The 18,866-nt window shown below is 36.2% G+C and overlaps 1 protein-coding gene across 1 annotated transcript in view; it reads right to left on the reverse strand.

The window, feature by feature from the left end:
- Positions 1 to 18,866, reverse strand: part of LOC134663620 (hydrocephalus-inducing protein homolog) — a 124,363-nt gene that overhangs the window by 50,288 nt on the left and 55,209 nt on the right. Inside the window, exons 38-51 of the mRNA XM_063520038.1 lie at positions 17,417 to 17,622; positions 14,514 to 14,777; positions 14,329 to 14,439; positions 14,120 to 14,249; positions 8,017 to 8,212; positions 7,115 to 7,249; positions 6,895 to 7,018; positions 5,547 to 5,715; positions 5,094 to 5,320; positions 4,667 to 4,866; positions 4,100 to 4,342; positions 3,768 to 3,944; positions 3,243 to 3,534; positions 192 to 440 (exon numbers count right to left, since the gene is read on the reverse strand). Of these exons, the coding sequence (XP_063376108.1) occupies positions 192 to 440; positions 3,243 to 3,534; positions 3,768 to 3,944; positions 4,100 to 4,342; positions 4,667 to 4,866; positions 5,094 to 5,320; positions 5,547 to 5,715; positions 6,895 to 7,018; positions 7,115 to 7,249; positions 8,017 to 8,212; positions 14,120 to 14,249; positions 14,329 to 14,439; positions 14,514 to 14,777; positions 17,417 to 17,622 (2,723 nt within the window). The remainder of the gene's footprint in view (positions 1 to 191; positions 441 to 3,242; positions 3,535 to 3,767; positions 3,945 to 4,099; positions 4,343 to 4,666; positions 4,867 to 5,093; positions 5,321 to 5,546; positions 5,716 to 6,894; positions 7,019 to 7,114; positions 7,250 to 8,016; positions 8,213 to 14,119; positions 14,250 to 14,328; positions 14,440 to 14,513; positions 14,778 to 17,416; positions 17,623 to 18,866) is intronic.

Below are 18,866 nucleotides of genomic sequence, written 5' to 3' on the forward strand. Positions count from 1 at the left end.
TTTATATTGTCAGTTTTCGACAGGTAGGTAATGATCGATTCGTCTTTCTTTCTTTCGGAAAGATTGGCCTAATATTGCCATAGAACGAGACGCGCGGAAGAAAGAGAGGGCGGCACAGCATCGACATTTGCCCAGCAGTGGGACACAACAGGCTAACAAATAAAAAAAACAAAAACGATCGATTTAGGTACCTTTAAAGCTTTAGGGCTAAACATGATTCGCAGACATTTGTGTTGTAAAGGTTCTATGACCGTCTCATATTTATCCAAAGAGAAGATGCCTTCCTCGGCATTCTGTTCGTGAATAAGCTTTATGGTAAGTGCACTGGGCACCAATCCATTGTTGTAAAGGTCGATCTGTCCCGTCAACGTTGTATTCACGTTCACACAGAAAAAGTGAAGAGTCACTGAATTTTCCTCAAAAACGCAATGCGGAGATGTCTGAAACGAAAATGGAAATTTTAACGAAACCACGTGGATATATTTTACTTAGTTCATAACTAATTAAATATACCAAACACCGGCCAAGAGTATGTCAGTTACCCATCCGTCATAATAACGGTGATAATATCCACAGAGTTTCTGTGCGGTTAGTTGCTATTATGGTCATAAGTCATAACTAGCAGAAGTATCGTATCGTATGGCTTTAGTTCTGAATAAAGATTTACAATTTTTTTTATTTCATTAACCCAAAAAAAGAAGTACCAAGTAGTAAGTAAGAAAACTTTTAGCAAGAACTCAAAAACGGCTTAACCGATCGTATTGTTCATAGTTTTTTTTTTTAACTAAGTTTTACTTTTAAGTTTATGTTTAAAATATTTTTTGGGCCCATGGTTCTAAAGTTAGAACTAGAAGGGAGTGGGTTCATGGTTCCTATTCGTTTTTAAAAACGACACTTCACTTTATAGGGTTGTTAGTGAAAAAAAAAACATCTCCACTATGTAGTGGAGGTACAGTCAGCAGCAGAAGTCGCTATACACTCCAGGTGCTCAAAGAGAGGTAAACGTTTAAACTGTCAAAAAGTTGTTGACTGTCATGGTAGCATTTACTTGTGAGTGCTCAACATGTCACAAATATCTTAACAGTCGCTATTCATTAATTTCTACACTTACAACAAATCATTGATACCTTAGCTGTCAAAAAACCACTGGTATCTAAGCGGTGAACGTGTCAAATATATCTGAACAATATGGAAAAATAGACGTTTAAAGCATACATGTATGGTCGTATATTGAATGAATAATAGCTATGCTAATTTGAGGTAAAGCGTTTTGACAATCATCGAAAGCAGTACAGTCTTGTCACCACATACATCTATCTCACGTTTTGCTCTTCAGCCATTGACAGGGGCCTGTCAGTCAACTTACTGCAAACTATTTCTTTTATTGAATAGAATCATCAAAACGAATGAGTGACACATAGCGAAAGCTAACTGAAGCCGAATTTAGAGCCAATTGTCAAGGCACGTTGTGGTCTTGTTACTAAGGCGTTTGCTTTTCAAAGCAGAGACCGCGGGTTCAAATCTCAGTCGGACGCACCTAGAGATTACATCTTTTTTTTTGGGTTTCATTTCTATTATTGATTTGTGGTTTTATATTATATGTTTTTTGAAGATATGTCACATGTAGCGTATATGCGACTTTCTAACTGGACGTTGTAGGTTTGAACCCGCAGTGGGCATTCCTTAAGATTACTCCTTTGCGGAATGCCATTTGATGTAAATTCCTATGGTCAACAGTTAGCATATTACGTAGGTATATGCATGGCAGTGATGGTTTTATCGCATACACATACATCTATAGAAGAGGAGGCACCGTTCTTCCGGATCATGGTTGGAACCAACAAAATAAACAGAGGAGTCATAGTTGGATATGCTTAACACCTTTATACTGCCCGTGCTCCTCACGTGGGGCCACGGCTAGCCTCTATTACAAAGCCATAAGGTTTACATGTCAGATTGGGACAGTGAACGTGTTAAGTTTCAATTCTATTATTGCCTCCTTCGTTCTTTGATCGATTCGGAGCATCGTATTATAGTAGTATATAGTATATTTTAGCACAATAAGCGGGCTAAATAAATATATTAACATATAATATATGCTCTACGGTTTGGAACAACGGCCGCCTATGACAGTTAAAATTAAAAACCGATCATTCTCATAGAACCTAATACTTATTTATTGTCTAAGTTTGACACTTGACGATAAAATACTTCTTTAAGAAAGGTGTCAATTCGTAGCTGCTACAGTATTTTTTTTAAAGTTGAACAGATAAAATGTTGATGCTTAGTTACCATTGAAATAACAACTGCTTAGCAACTGGTGGCACCCTGACTGCTGACGTACATGATTGGCAGTGCGTGTAGGTATTAATGACAGCAGCTTGAATTTGAGTGCTTAGTTACCACTGAATTTCTAACCGTTATTGTCATTGTGATTAAATAAGGGTGTATGTGTTAAAGAAAAACTCAGAAGTTAAGATTTATGTGACGAACTGAAAGCCTACGCTAAAATGACAACTTAGATGTCCTTATTTTTGTGACGATTGAAGTGTATATGTTTTCTTGGACACCTTGCCCGCTCAGGTATATCTGCTGCTGACTGTACCTACCCTAAAAAGTGTAAACGCGCCCACTGATTACCATTCCGCCGGATAATATCGGCCTATTAGTTGTTCGGAGCTGTCAAATTTTGCGTTTAACTGACAGACCGATATCGTCCGGCGAACTGGTAATCAGTGGGTCCCTTAACCCGTGGAGCGCCCTAGCAAGATACGTCTGATGTTAATTCAATTTGGGTCGTAGCGACTTAGTATCAGACGTGTGTTACTCTGTAGTAACTCTGTAGTAAGTACCGTCGAACGTCCACCATACAAAAAATTGATGCAAAGCAATTTGACCCATATTGATACAGATACAGATCAATATGGGTCAAATTGCTTTGCATCAATTTTTTGTATGGACGTTCGACGGGTTAAGTATTGAATTTTTGTTTTTTTTTATCAGTTGGTCAGCATGTTTCATTTATATACCTACCCATGCTAAATCGCAGCTTTTCTAGCACTAATGATCACTACACAGCAAAGCCGCGGACATACGGACAGGTTCCTGGGATGGTTCCTATTAGTCGACTACGGAACCTTAAATAGCCTTTATAAATTACCCAGTTTGTCTTATTTTAGTAATATTTATACATCCATAGTGATTATATTAATTTATAGTGAAATAAATAGAATTTCAGTTACCTCTGGTACTTTATAATCCGACAGGCTTTTCAGAATTAATTGTTCACGGAACGTGTTTTCAATGTTCCAAAAATCTAAAGTTGGCATGGCTCCAATGCCGATAAGGCTAAGTGGTACTCCACAAGCCTCAGCTGGACACGTATCACTTATTATAAAATGAATGGTTTCTTTGAACACCCCTGGCCCGCTGGCGTAAAACTGTATTTGAATTGTTCGACTAGTTCCAGGGGCAATCAAGTTATCTTCATTCAATATTAAATAGTTGCCGCATTTCATTGGAGGGTTTTTAAGCCTGTTAGAAAATGCACATACGCATTAGACTAATTCGTGCCAAAACAGATCTTTCGACATAAAACAATACGAGCTCTAGAAGGTCTATACCTATTTAATCAGTGGAATATGCGGATTGACATAAATACAGATTTACGTAGGTAAGGTTGACGAAATATAAAGAGAGCTGATATCTACGGCTCACTATAATATTTCGTAAACTTTACCTACGGATTACAAAAATATCACACTTACTTGTTATCTTTTAACTTCACCGTTACAGCGTCGTCAGTTATTTGGTACTTCTCTGGCAGCACAATCTCATAAGTAACTGGACATTTACTAGTGTTATTTAATATCACGTCCTTCATAATAGCAGTGCCAATAGGGATAATATTGAAATTGAGCTCGCCCAGTGGAAACAGAGTAAATCTGAAAATAATATGGAACCAAAAGTATACATATAAGTAAGTACAATTTTAATACGTGGCAGACGGACTTTTGTTCCTGAAGAGGTATATTTAGGTTACCTAGTGCAAGTACAAACTTTAAATATAAACCGTTTCTGAAAATATTCCACAACTTACGTATTATAGAAAGATGCAAGAGTGATGCAAACAGGGAACTTTGCAACCACGACTTGTTTGTTAGAGCCGTCGAGCAGCGAACACGTGTAGACCGGCACGTTCAACAGGTTCATGGAAGTGGTGGGAGTGCAGGTGAACTCGATGGCCACTAACTTCATATTCACTGGGATAACCCCGCTTTCATTTACCACCTCGAAGGATTTTAGCAGAGATGGCTGTGGGAAATTCTTCACTTTCTTCAACCTAACAATACAAACAATAAAATTCATAAGGCATCGTGTAAGCTCCATGGATGTCTATTATTTTTATAAAGTTATGCAAAAAGTGCTTCTCGCATTCATTTAGGAATAAGTAAACTATTAGTAGTAAGTATATATTCTTGGTGCAATTAAGAAATTTTTATTACTTACTTCCCATTAAACACCTGACGTTTCCAAATTCCGATTTTAAGAAGTGGCCCACCCGAAGCCGGTGGTATAAATAATTAAAAATTAAGTCCAGAAATATCACTCATTGAACGTAAGGGTAAAATAAACTTAAAAATCAAATAGCCGTAAAAATACGTACTTGTAGTAAATGTTATATTTGCCGCGGTTGAGTAAAAACACCGATTTAGAGTAGGTGGAGTTAACTTTGACGTTGCCGTAGTTGAGGCAGGTGTCGTCCGGGTTCTCGTAGGCGCACTCGACCATCACGTCGTAGCATTCCGCCGACAGTACCAACTGGTCAACCACCATGGGATCGCCGCGTCCCTCAGCGTCGTATATCTGAATATATATAATAATAATAAAATTTAAATGCCACATGCCATATGTGACTTCGCTTGATTTATTGCGTTAATTATTTTATGGTTCTGTGTTTCGCTTCACGCCGTTAACACACATAGGTACCAAACCCCATCACAAAGAATCTCATGGTATAATTTAATTTGTTCCCTAGACAACTCGCAACTTCAGAAGTCTACTTAAAAACTTCTTCATCGAAAGATACTTACGTCTATGATCAACACCATGTGTGAAATAACACCGACTCTACACGCGATGTAAGTTATTGGAACCACTTGGTTGTCATATCTGGGCACGATCCCTGATGCGTGAGAAATTATGAAGTCTTCTGCAAACTCTTCAGCATTTCGCACTTTCCACATTATTGGCAAAATTGAGTCATTTTTAACAATAAATCTATCATCTTCTCGCCGATATAATAAAAGCTTCCCGTAATCTGTGATCAAAAGATATTAGTTGTCAGAAAAGACGAATAAATCATTGAGAACTTGTAGACATAGACTAAAACTACTTTACAACTATCATGTCTACATAGCGATGCGATGACAATCTTGAATTTGTATTTACAGCAAGTCTTCACCTTGGAGACTTTGGAGTACATATTGTATTGATAACCAGTGCCGAGCTGTTATTATTTGGTGACTGACTGGTGTATGACTCACCAATATTCTTAGTCAACGGCAATATTTCCAAGATGGGCACGACGCCGCTGCACTGGATGAGCACGGTGACGATTTCAGGGTTGTCCTTCACACAGAAGAGCAGCAAGCTCTGATGAACACCCACCTCCGTCGGAGCTGCTGTCACCGTCAGCTTCCCGCGGCAGCCGGGCTAAATTAAGTTTTATAATTCACAAGGTATTTATAGTTTAGCAAACCATTTTGTCAATATAAGGCGGCAAATAGAAAAATGTTAGGCGCATAGGGTCGATTTCGATCAATCAATCAATCATCAATAGAAATAATGAATTTTGTGTTGATTTATACATCAAGCAGCAGCAGAAGTTGCTAAGCGGGCGAGTAGTTCAAAATAACTCTGACACGCTCTTATTCTTTTTTTTAGAATAGAATCCTTTATTGCGAACCATGGTACATAATAAAGTTGTTACAATAAAAATTTTTAGAACACATGGCACCCTGGTAGGGCATTGCAAATTAATCTTATGTCTAGTTATTTATGGAACATTTTTTTAAACTAAATAGTGTTACGTAACTGTAACAATAAATAATACTGTTAAATAAGATAAATAAAAATCCTAAATAATAACAACTTTATTCTAGCTTATTTCTTGTATTAAGTAAGTCCTATGTTAACTTATATTTACAAAGGGTTAATAATATTGTTAAGAATTAATAATTATTAGTAGTACTTATACTTATGAAAATTTATCCTCCATAAACTCTTGGACCGAATTTCACCGAATAGTATGCCTTCGATATTAAAAGTAGTTTTAGTTTTGACACGAATGGGTTAAGGTTTTTTTATATTTCTTATATCGTTTGGCAGCTTATTATAAATCTGGATTGCTCTGAAATAAGGGCCTTTTTTGTAAATATCCAAAATTGGTTCCGGGGGGATGAGGTTATTGTTACGACGTGCACTTTAACAAAACTCAAATAACTGTGTGTTCTTCATGACAAAAGTAGAAATTTCTAAGATGCAGAGAGAGGGGAGAGTTAAAATTTGGAGATTAGTGAAATGTTTCTTACAATTCTCTTAACAAAGGCTCGTCAATATCATTTTTAATTCCTGGCCCGCTTAGCAACTTCTGCTGCTGACTGTACCCTATTTGGTTACCCAGACTATGTACAGTTTCGGCGAATCTAAGGTAAAAATTAAAACACAAAATAATAATTGTACATCCAGAAAGCATCAATAGCCCAGAGTTACTCCGCTGGAGCCTAGAATCAAGTCAGAAAGAGGAAAGAAGAAAAATCCAAACTAGGCAATTTCCGATAGTGAACTGTAATATTTATAATAGCTTCTAATTCCAACTATAGCTGTACTAACTTCGAGACTTATATAAGTTTTATCCAGATCGAATACGTTGGTCTGTTCAGAAAATTCAATTACAATGTCCGCAGTGATCAATGAAGAATTCTTTAAATCAATTGTGTATTCTTCTTCATATATTCTGCAAACATTACGATGTTCATTATGTTGTAAGATCATAATCACAACGGTATACTGACGCTAATAAAATAATGTACAAGCAGATACTAATATATACCTGTTTTGTCCAACAAAAATTGGTCCGAACTCAAATAAATCAAGGTCATCTAAATAGGTGATTTTATACACGTTGTCTTCAAAGTTTGCTCTTCTAACAAAATTTGCAAACATTTTCTTAGGTCTGCTGTCGATTCTGTAAAACATGTACAAGTATTTTAATGACAACGGAATGGAGACCGTGTGGTATTCGTTTGACCCATGTTTCCGTTTAGGCATAAAAATCATGTTTCGGCTGAAGGCCCGATTTCGGCCGAAACTAGAGCAAAACCGAACCTTCGGTTGGTTTCGATCGGACACTACATACCGTATGTGAGAGAAGATGTTGCGTTTGTTTATATAGTCACACGTCACACATTCTAACGTATACCTACACGGTGTAACATGAGGAAATAATTTTAACAGCGTATTCCTCATCATATTTTAGAGACAAAAGTGTCCTATAAAATTTTTGGAAATTCGCCTAGTTTCAGAGTTATGACCAATTGAAAAAAAAGTCAAGTTTTTATTGTTACATAGTGCAAAACGGCTTTTTGATGGCGATGTTGCTACTATGGGACGTAGTCTAAATATCCCTATTGATATAGATGTCAAAAATTGACAATTAAGTAACACATTGCAAAAACTAAGTTTTACGAAAAAAAAGTAAAAATCCATTTTAAGTGACATGTTTACCAATAACATTTACTTTTTATGTACAAATACATTTAAAAAAATTGAAAAAAAACCAAACAAAAAGAATTTTATGTGCGAAATTGACCTAAACTTATTAAAATTTTTCCTTCTTTTGACCTCAGAAATGCGTGTTTAAAATCTTTCGCATACCTCGTGAGCTCCATGTATAATGGACGTACCGATTAATTTAATTGATCATCATTGTCAATCTTATTGTATCCAACTCACCTCGGCAAGTCGCAAATGCCAGTCACGTGAATATCGACCCTCGACTCCGGCCACCCGCTGACCTCCACGAACCGCTTCACGCTGAAGTGGCCTTCCCATTGTGGGCTGAACGAATACTTGCACCGCACCAGATCACCTGGCTCCAATACTATGCGTTTACCGGCAGCTAAAATATAACACAAACACATGTTTACAACTACCAATTAAACATATATAAAAAGTGGTGTACGTCATCGCACCCGGCGACTTTGCAAAGATAAAGCCGCGATATTAACAATTTGTGACACCATTCATTCATATTCCACTGCTGGACATAGGCCTCCCCCAAAGAGTGCTACAATTAAGGTTGCCAAATCGAAAAGTGCTTTTATCGGGAAAAAATATAACTTTTTCGGGATTTTGGGACTTAAGTCGGGAAAAAAAACCATTCAAATTAAAGTAATTGAATTAAAAACAACGATATTTTACATTATGGGCATTACGCTCGACGTGGGTCGCTCGCTCGCTCGACGACAGTTCGGAACTTGAAATTAATGTTTTATAACTAACGTGGAGTTGTTTTTCGGGACAGTTTTCACTTTGTTGGGAATCGGGAACACATGCTAAAAATCGGGAGAATCCCGCCAAATCCCGACCATCTGGCAACCCTAATAGCTACAATGACCGGTCTTGCGCCACCCGCATCCAGCGGACTCCCGCGACCTTTACCAGGTCGTCAGTCTACCTTGTCTTGGTCTACCCACGCTGCGCCTTCTGGTACGTGGGACCGAGAAACGCATTTAACAGATATTGTATTAAAAACCCGAAGTACCTGTTGAATGTATTGAACTACCTATATAGATTTAATGCTTTACGGAAACTTGCCCTTTACACTCCCCCTTGTCATCAATATATTGTAGGTACATAGATTTTGAGTTAATTATAATGTGTTTCGTTTTGGACCAACCGATACGCGTAGGAATCAACCGATTTAGCATTTCATTACCTGCTAACTAAACAAAAGGTATTGTTTATACAGCGTGACCCATTTACACCGGTCAGTATGGGAAAATCTGAAAATATAAGATGTCATCGATTTTAGTAACAAGAAAAACTGCATTCATACATTTAAAAAAATGTATGTAAAATGTATTGAAAAAAATGGTGGTCATTCCGAAAACTTACTAAAATAAATTAAAGGATATAAAAACAATATATTTTTTTCATTTCAGACATCATGTTTCATAGTAACATCTACTGCTTAAGACCTACACAATCGATAATTATCTAAATATAAATAGTGTTAAGCGTTATTTTCCTGTCACTTTATGGATCTCAAAAATATCTGTCTCGTGCAATACCTGATCTTAAAATTAGTATAGTTACATGCAATATTATTAGAGCATGCCACAATTCATGTACTAAGATGTTTATTTTTAATGTTAATAATCCTAAAGTTTCTAAACCCTTGCCAAAGACATGCCAAAGGAAAACTATAAAACTACATTTTTCTCGCAACAGATATCATTTAGATGTTTTTTACAATCACGTTACATTATTATCACTTTTAGCTGCCCGTGTAATTAATGTCGTATTAGCTTTTATAATCTTGCTGGCAAAATATATAAATGTGACTTTGATTCATATCATGAGTTTTTATATCATGAGGCTATATCAGAATTTTTATATCATGACAAAATTGTCTTGTTTTAGAACTCAAAGATCCATATACCGACTGTACGAAAGTTTAATAACAACACCGAGCCAATGTAATTTACCTAACTACTTTGACATGTTTTATTGTACGTCGTATTTTGTGTACATAATAATCTTCAAAGGTATACTTGAATTATTACATGTTCTTAGACAAATCCAAAGTATCTAATAACTCTATTATTTCAACGCGGAAAACTGGTTTTCTCTTTTTTGAATATGATTAGAGCTGAATTGGCAAACGATTTAGACTCTGTAATGAATATACCTTGTCATGACCTTCTATCCCCGGACGACTGTAAAACGGTATTTAAGCAAAAAAGGAACTTCAAAGTCTTAACTTTTAATATTCGAAGTGTTAATAAAAACTTTGACCTATTCCTCGTTAACATACACCGAACAAATGTTGAATTTGACATTTTAGTTTTGACGGAATGTAGAATACAGGATACTTTAACTGTAGATCAGATTCCAGGATATTGCTCTTTTTATACAAAACACAACATAAATCAAAATGGCGGCGTTATAGTGTATGTCAGGGACTACTGGAACGCGACCGTTTCAGAACCCCGTTTTAAGGAAGCTTGTTGTTTATTAATAGATATTCCAAATCATGCCACAATTCTCGGTTTTTACAGATCTCCATCCTTTAAATGCACGACTAGTTTTCTTCTGGACTTAGAACAGACTCTTGGAACACTCCGACATGTAAATCAATTAATTATCTCTGGTGATATAAACATTGACATATTGTCCTCTAATACCCAACATAATAGTGCATCAGAATACCTCTGCCTTCTCGCTGAACATGGTCTGGCACCCGCGATCACCTTGCCTACGCGTGAACGAGCCTGCTTGGACCACATATTCGTTAGAACTAAACGCTCAGTAACCGGTGTGGTGTGTGAGCTCAATATAACAGATCATAAAGCAGCCGCTATAGAAATTTCATCGCATTTATCCTATCACGTTAAACCAGTCAGAACTAAAAACGTAATAGATTACGAAGGTGTCGCCCAGGAGCTCTCAACAACTGACTGGAGTGAAGTTCTAGATGAAAATAACACGAACACTGCAGCCGACACCTTTGTGACAATTATTACCAAAGCCGTGGAATTAAACTCAAAACTGGTAAAAATTCCTCGATCCAAATTCACTTTAAAACCCTGGATGACGCCTGGACTCCTTCGTTGTATCCAACACCGTGACAGATTACATTTAAAATCAAAACTGTATCCGCATGATGCAGTACTGCAATTAACATATAGTAGATACAAGAATTTTTGCAATAACCTGTTAAAAAAACTAAAAGAACAACACGAGAAACATGAACTCTCTGCTAATAACCATAATACCAAAAAATTATGGAACGTAGTCAAAAATATTTGTAACTTAAACAAACAAAACACTTTACCAATGGAACTAATTTCGTCGCCAAATCCAGAAGACTCCCTAAATAATTGTAATAGGTTCTTTTCATCCGTAGGTCAAAAACTAGCTAGTAATATTATCTCTCAATCTGGAACGTCTGAAGAAGTCTTAGCACGCAATCTGCAACTTAGTAACGGAACAGATAAATCCTTTTTTATGCAACCAACTGACTTTAAGGAAATAGAAGCCATTATCACGCAGCTAAAAGTCGATAGTGCACCAGGATTAGACGGGATTAATAATAAGCTGATAAAGTATGTTCGAAATTGTATTACCGTGCCCTTAACCCACATTTACAATCTCAGCCTTGGCTCCGGATGCTTTCCGGACCAATGGAAAATCGCATCCATCACCCCTATACATAAAGAAGGACCAAAGGATGTTCCCGGTAACTACAGACCTATATCTCTTCTTAGTGCTTTTTCCAAAATCTTAGAAAAACTAGTTAACAATCGTTTAGTCCGTTATCTTGAAAAATTTAGTCTCCTATCAGATCGGCAGTTTGGTTTCAGGCGGAACAAATCTACGGAAGACGCCACCTCTGTTCTTATCAATCTTATTTCATCCTTCTTAGACAATAACCAAAAATGTATTGGCGTCTTCCTAGATCTTGCTAAAGCATTTGATACTGTGTCTATACCAATTTTACTTCGCAAACTTCAAAACCTGGGCGTGCATGGAGTCCCTCTGTCGTGGTTCGCAAGTTACTTGACGGGAAGAAGGCAACTTGTCAGAGTAGCATCTTTTAAAAGTTCTACTGAACAGGTTAATTTCGGTGTTCCGCAAGGAAGCATTCTTGGTCCCACTCTTTTTACGATATACATGAATGACATCCTCAATCTCAATATTCCAAATTCTGAAATTCTGTGTTATGCAGACGATACGGTAATACTTTTTAATGATACAAGCTGGAAGGATGCAGTCACCACAGCTGAAAAGGGCATGCAAATTGCATCTGACTGGTTCCGTGCCAATCTTCTGACTCTGAACTGCAATAAGACTAAATTTCTCTGTTTTCACAAAACCGCCTCGTCACAACCATCTTTCAACCCGACAATAAAAATCCACTCTTGTACTAACTTCCCCTTAAACCCCTGCAACTGTAATTCTATTGAGAAAACTAATGTTATAAAATATCTTGGACTATTAGTTGACGATAAGCTGAACTTTAAACACCATATACATAATCTCTCCGGAAGAATTAGAAAGTCAATATATATATTCAAAAAACTTCGTAATTCTGCAGATGAATCACTATTAAAAATGATTTACACTGCACTTTGTCAGTCTGTGATCAGTTACTGTATTTCAGTTTGGGGCAGTGCAGCAAAGACTTGTATGTTGGAAATCGAAAGGGCCCAACGCTCTGTACTAAAAGTGATGCTCAAAAAATCCTATCGGTTTCCAACCTCTGATCTTTACGCGCAAACTCAAGTTTTAACCGTCCGACAGCTATTCTTACACAAAATCTGTTTATACACACACAAAGTCTCTAAAACATTGCCCTCATATAATATCTTAGTTAAAAAACGCATCTTCAATCTACCAATTCCCGAAGTACGCTCCGCCTTTGGAAAACGTTTTGGAGATCGCATTAGAGTTACAACTTACAATTCCATTCTTAAACAATGTAACCTTAGATCTAGCACCACTATAGAAGCAAAAAAACAACTATTTAAATTCCTAAGTTCTCTTAGTTATGCCGAGACAGAAGCTATTTTAGATAATGTACTTTAGCTTATTATAATGTTATATATAAGTACCTTTGATTGTGTTAGTTATAATAAATGTTAGTTATAATAAGTTTATTTTGCCATAAGCTGGACTTTATGTTTGTATAGGTAATTCTGTTGTTTCATGTATTCCTGGTACCCCGCGATACAGGCGAAGCCTAGTGCGGAGACCCCTGCAATTTGTATTTCACTCTGTAGTGCAGAGTGTAATACTGAAGAGTTTATTAATGTAAGATATTAGATTGGTTCAAATATTGAAATGTAGATCTGTTACTTTGTAATAAATATTTATTTTAAATTTTAATTCTGTGTAACATTAATATAAGTATATCTGTACCTTGTAGCAAAACATACTATACTGTAGCAAATAATAATTCTATGTAACACCTTGCAATTTTCTGTAACGGTACCCCTTTTGTGTCAAACTTATATTGTAGTGCTGTATAACTTTAACTTTCTTTTAAAAAGGGGATGATGTAGCGGAGTGACGTTTATGAACGTACTCCTAAAAATATCATATCTATGGCTGTCACTTTAACAGCTCTCTCTTACCTATCTCATCGCAAGACTGATGGACGTGCCAATAACAATATAAATGTAATTAATATTAAGAAGAAGGATATTACAGAAATAAATAAAAGAACAGGATTAACAATTGTTTTATTGAAGATACTACATGGCACTCTGTAATTTTTATTTTTGGAAATAAAGATTTATTTATTATTATCTTCATTCATCATTTCTCTTAGGCTAGGGTTTTTATAATATGAATATAAAAGTAAAATATAAAAACACTTACAAAACAATAAAAAATACATATAAACACATTATAAAAAACCTAACCTAGGGTGCCGCCAGCAGCGGGGCAAGGCCCAAGCTACCGGTGGTCAGGGCTGCAGAGAGAGGAACCGACGTACTATCCGCGCCGTGTCCAAGATCACCGCCTTCTGCATCTGTCCCTTGATCCAACCACCTAGCGAGAGTCTCTCGAGATGTTGTTTTATTATTATTATTATTATAGTGTTAGTTTTATTTTTCAAAACGTTCGGGTTAGTTTCCCGAGCTGAGTAGGTACGTACACAATTTTTTTAACGTATTAATACAGTTTTTCTTGTTGCTAAAATCGATGACGTGGTTCCTTAGAAGAGATCGTCGTATGTCTTATAGTTTCAGATTTTCCCATACTGACCGGTCTAAATGGTCCAACCAGTAACAGGTAAAGTAGGTAAATAGATTATTTGTTATACCTGGAACAGTGTTCAAGCTATACAATGGCAATGGGCTAGTGTAGTACTCTTCACTTTTTTCCAGACTGAAGTTGTCACGGGTCTCAAACGGAGCAGGAACTGCACTAGTCGAAGTCGACGATGAATGCACCTAAAATATTACATTAAGCCGGCTTAACTCTTATCATAGATCACCACACTAGCAGTGCAAAAGTGTTATAATTAGGTACCTTTTTACCACACATACAGTGCCATTTTGTCAAGATATTTATAACATTCTCTTGAGTCGTATCATCCAAAAGATTTATGTCGGTAATTTGATTACATTCACATTTCTTGACCTATAAAACAGAAACATATCCGTCAAAATATTCATAGTAGGTATACAGTAAATATCAAATATAAGTATACTAGCCGGTAATTCGTCCAAAAAGCACCACTTTAGGGGTAGTTCATGATGAATGTAAGGCATAGTTTTTGGTAGCAGTACTGTAAATTCTTTCCTTTTCATCGAACATTGAAGAATGTCTTCGTCATCACTATCCCGATCGTTTAATGCTTCACGAACCACAGGCATATTTTTAAACATGTTCACCAATGCTTCTTTGTAATGTAGACAGGGACACATTACCAGAGTTAATGGAAATCCTCTTTGAACTGCGTTGTCATCCATAATAGACTACACAAAAGTTGAGGACATTGTTACGTTATGCACATTAAATAAGTATTTTTACAGTACACTCCCTTCGGTCGTGTTTTAATTTATCGCCACTCGGCCATCGGTGGTCTGGTGTATATACCCGGTGTAACATGAGTAAACCGAATAATTTTAACAGCGTATTCCTGATCATATTTAGAGACAAAAATGTCCTATAAACTTTTTTGAAATTCGCCTAGTTTCAGAGATATTATTAATTAAAAAAAAAAACAAGATTTTATTGTTACATAGTGTAAAAGGTGATGTTGCTGCTATGGGACGTAGTCTAAATATCCTTATTGATAGATGTCAAAAAGTGACAAGTAGCACTTTGCAAAAAGTAGGTTTTACGAAAAAAAAAATGTGAAAATCAATTTTAAGGGACAAGTTTACCAATAACATTTATTTTTTATGTACAAATACATTCAAAAATTAGAAAAAACAAAACAAAAAAATTTTTTTTTCGCGAAATTGACTTAAACTCATATGATTTTTTTTACTTCTTTTGACCTCAGAAATGCGTGGTTAAAATTATTCGGTTTCCTCATGTTACACCGTGTATAGGTATACGAGCGACCCTCCTGGCTTCGCACGGGTTAACAAATTATACACCTAAATCTTCCTCAAGATTTACTCTATTGATAGGTGAAAACCGCATGAAAATCCGTTCAGTAGGAGTTTATCGGGAACAAACATATAGACAGACGCGGCGTGGGACTTGACTTTGTTTTGTAAGGTGTAGTGATTATATAAGCTAAATAAATACCTACATATTAATAGTAGATTGAGAACCAAGGAATGAAAGGCACTCATTTTTTGCCAAGGTAGTTTGGTACGTAGTAACTAAAGACTGTATCGTTAATTATAGGGACAACTTTACCTAGCCGTTTTTTTTTTGGTATTATATTTTTATTTCAAAACTACACATGTGTTTAATAAGTGCTTTAATAAGGTACACATTTCGTCCTGGGAGCTCGACGCAAAGCATATGGTTTGGACGAAATTTACCCAATCCTCTCGAGTAACAATAGCGAGTGCGGACAAATACTAGAAGAAAAATTGCGGTTTGCAAACAAGACAATATGACACCAAAAAAATCGTACTATGTAAACAGCAATTACACATGATTCATATAGCGAAACATCTGGACATAATCTAAGCATTTCTTTTCGTTAAAAAAAACGTTTAGGGTCTGTGTATGGTGGCCTTTTAGAGAATATGGCATGCTATTTACGACAACTATGACTTTGACATCTAATATTAACTATCATGGAGCTTTTCTATCGACCCGCTCAAGCGATGGATCAACGCCATGAATGTCCGTTAGGCTTTGGTTTTAAGTGTATTCTTCTAGCGGTCTCCGTCATTACGCTTGCATCAGAAATTTAAGGGATTCCAAAACGTAGGGTGAAAAATCGTTTTTATGTAATAATAAAAATTCACCACATTTATTCCGCAGCTGGTCAATTGAACAGTCATGAAGAGAACACTTAGATAGGTATTTAACATGTTTTGGCAGCCTATTAACCTGTTGTTACTTTAAATCGTACCAAAGAGTCGGTGAAATAGTCTCAAATCCAGCTCGATAGGCTTGTCCGGTCCGGACTGTATTTGTTCTGTTCTGATCATCATCAGCAGTTCCACTTCATCAAATGCGACAGTTTTAATGTAAGTAAATGCTTAATTTTATGATGAAAATACAGAAAATTCTATACGTATACCTTTAAGATTTGAGGAGTTCCCTCAATTCCTTATGGATCCTATCATCAGAACTCGAGCTTGACAAAAATGTTACTTAAAAACTTAACTTGCTTAACAAACATAACGAAGAGGACAAATCGCCAAAGGTGAACTATGCGTCGTTGAAGAGTTCCGTTCTGATCATCATCAGCAGTTCCACTTCATCAAATGTCACGTTTTTGAATGTATATGCTTGATTAGTTGATAAAAACTCAAAAATCACCATATGTATACCTTTAAGATTTGAGGAGTTCCGTCAATTCCTCATGGATCCCATCATCAGAACTGGATTTTGACAAAAACGGGACTAATCTGTACATGCATATATATACAATCAAAAAAAGAATTTTCAAAATCGGTCCATAAATGACGGAGATATGGAGTAACAAACATAAAAAAAAACATAACCGAATTGATAACCTCCTCCTTTGGGATTTGGAAGTCGGTTAAAAATAATACACATGCCAACAGTTAGACCAGGTTTAATCTGTCCCTATACTTAACGATACAGTTTTTATTTATCAATCTGTGGTTTGGCACTCGAACGCAGTGAGAACAACGAGTTAAACTCTCTACTTTTCATTTCGAATACGACGAAAGTAAAATGCATGTGTTTTTTAAAACATGACTAAGTATAAATTTCTATAATATTTTTTAGGGTACTTTCAATTAACAATTTAGGCCAACGTATCGTTATGGGATTGGGAGTCAAATATCAACAAATCCATTTAACCCAAATTTCAATTGCTTATCGTAAAAAGATTAATAAAATCGTACTTGTAACCTAAAATTCTCTAGTGCAGAAACGTATCATTTTCTGCACACATTTTAGAACAACAATGACCTTTAGAGCATGAGAAATGAATTAGTATATGTCATACCTGTGTCATATGTGTTTCGGACTTCACCTTTGTTTTTTTCTGCACTGTAGGCAATAGATGACCGTTTATACCATACAATGGTAATCCAACGGCACCTTCTTCGAATGACCAATTGTTGGCAATAGTAAGTAAACTATCATATGTCGATTTGTAATACTCATTGTATTTCATAAGCATTTCCGTGTATTCGCTTGTATTTTTCGTACCTACAATTTGTACATAACAAAGGTATTCATTTAGAAGTAAACTGTGCTATAATATAAGTCATAATAGTAGCTTATGTGACTGCTACCTAATGAAAGGCATTAAAACTCGAGTGTTGGTGAACGAAGTGAGTTTCATAATAGCATCACACGAGTGTTTTAATACCTAATTATGTACAGTAACATACACGGCTTTATCTATTATGAGGTGGCGTCTCCGAAATATCTTTTATCGCACATTTTATACGAAACTTTTGCTATAGTTACTTTAAAAACAACAAAACAAATTAATTTTTCACTTACAAACTAATTAAAAGATAAACTGTACGTCTAATTGGGCAATTTTGTTTTATTCAGAGACAAACTAGAGTTGGAGTCGATTGCCATATCGTTCGATAACAACTAACATGCAAGATTTGTCAAAATTGTAACATTTCTTTTCGAATAAAACGTCATCTCGACTGATAAGTACCTATTAGAATAGAGGTCAAATCAAATAGCTTTTATCAGAGATATTCGAAATTTGATATAGTAATGAACTTCGAGCAACACCGGCTTCCGACACGTCGGAAGGGAGGGGCCCAAGCGATATCTCACCGTACAAATCATTCTGCCATTTTTCGCGGGGGGAAGGTGCACACAGTCGCACTTCTCACACACTTACATACAAAATCCAATCAAAGGCCCTACCGCGAACCACGTTCGACGTGTTGCCTCTCTATGGCACTTGTAAATTCATACGTGAGTGTGACAGGGAGGCAACACGTCGAACGTGGTTTGCGGTAGGCCCTCTGTAATGACGACACAAATACATAGAAAATGACACACGTCAAAGACAAATCTTGCAAACCTCGATCTCTTTTTGTGTACGGACGAGTGACTAGTGTCACAACACGTACACTAACACATTTTCTTTGAAGTATGTCATTGTATTCTGAGAGATGAGAAGTCGGATTTGTCGCTCGACCGATCCGCAATTTGTACTGAGCGAGTAAAATCGATAAATCCAACAATTACTTGAGACTAAAATATAATAATTGTATTTAAATGTAATTAAACGTATGATATGTAAAAAAAAAATTACATGTGAAATGTAACACTTTATTTTTGTAAATTTGATGTCCCCGACCTCTTTTTATAACAAAAAACCGAGCAAACAGGCATTTTTGTGCAGCAGTGTTCACGCGCGCATCTGGACTCAGTCTAGTGAAAAATCCAAGTGCAACTAGTTTTATTACCCGCGCTAG

Source organism: Cydia fagiglandana, chromosome 4, assembly GCF_963556715.1.
Source record: "Cydia fagiglandana chromosome 4, ilCydFagi1.1, whole genome shotgun sequence".
Taxonomy (NCBI): domain Eukaryota; kingdom Metazoa; phylum Arthropoda; class Insecta; order Lepidoptera; family Tortricidae; genus Cydia; species Cydia fagiglandana.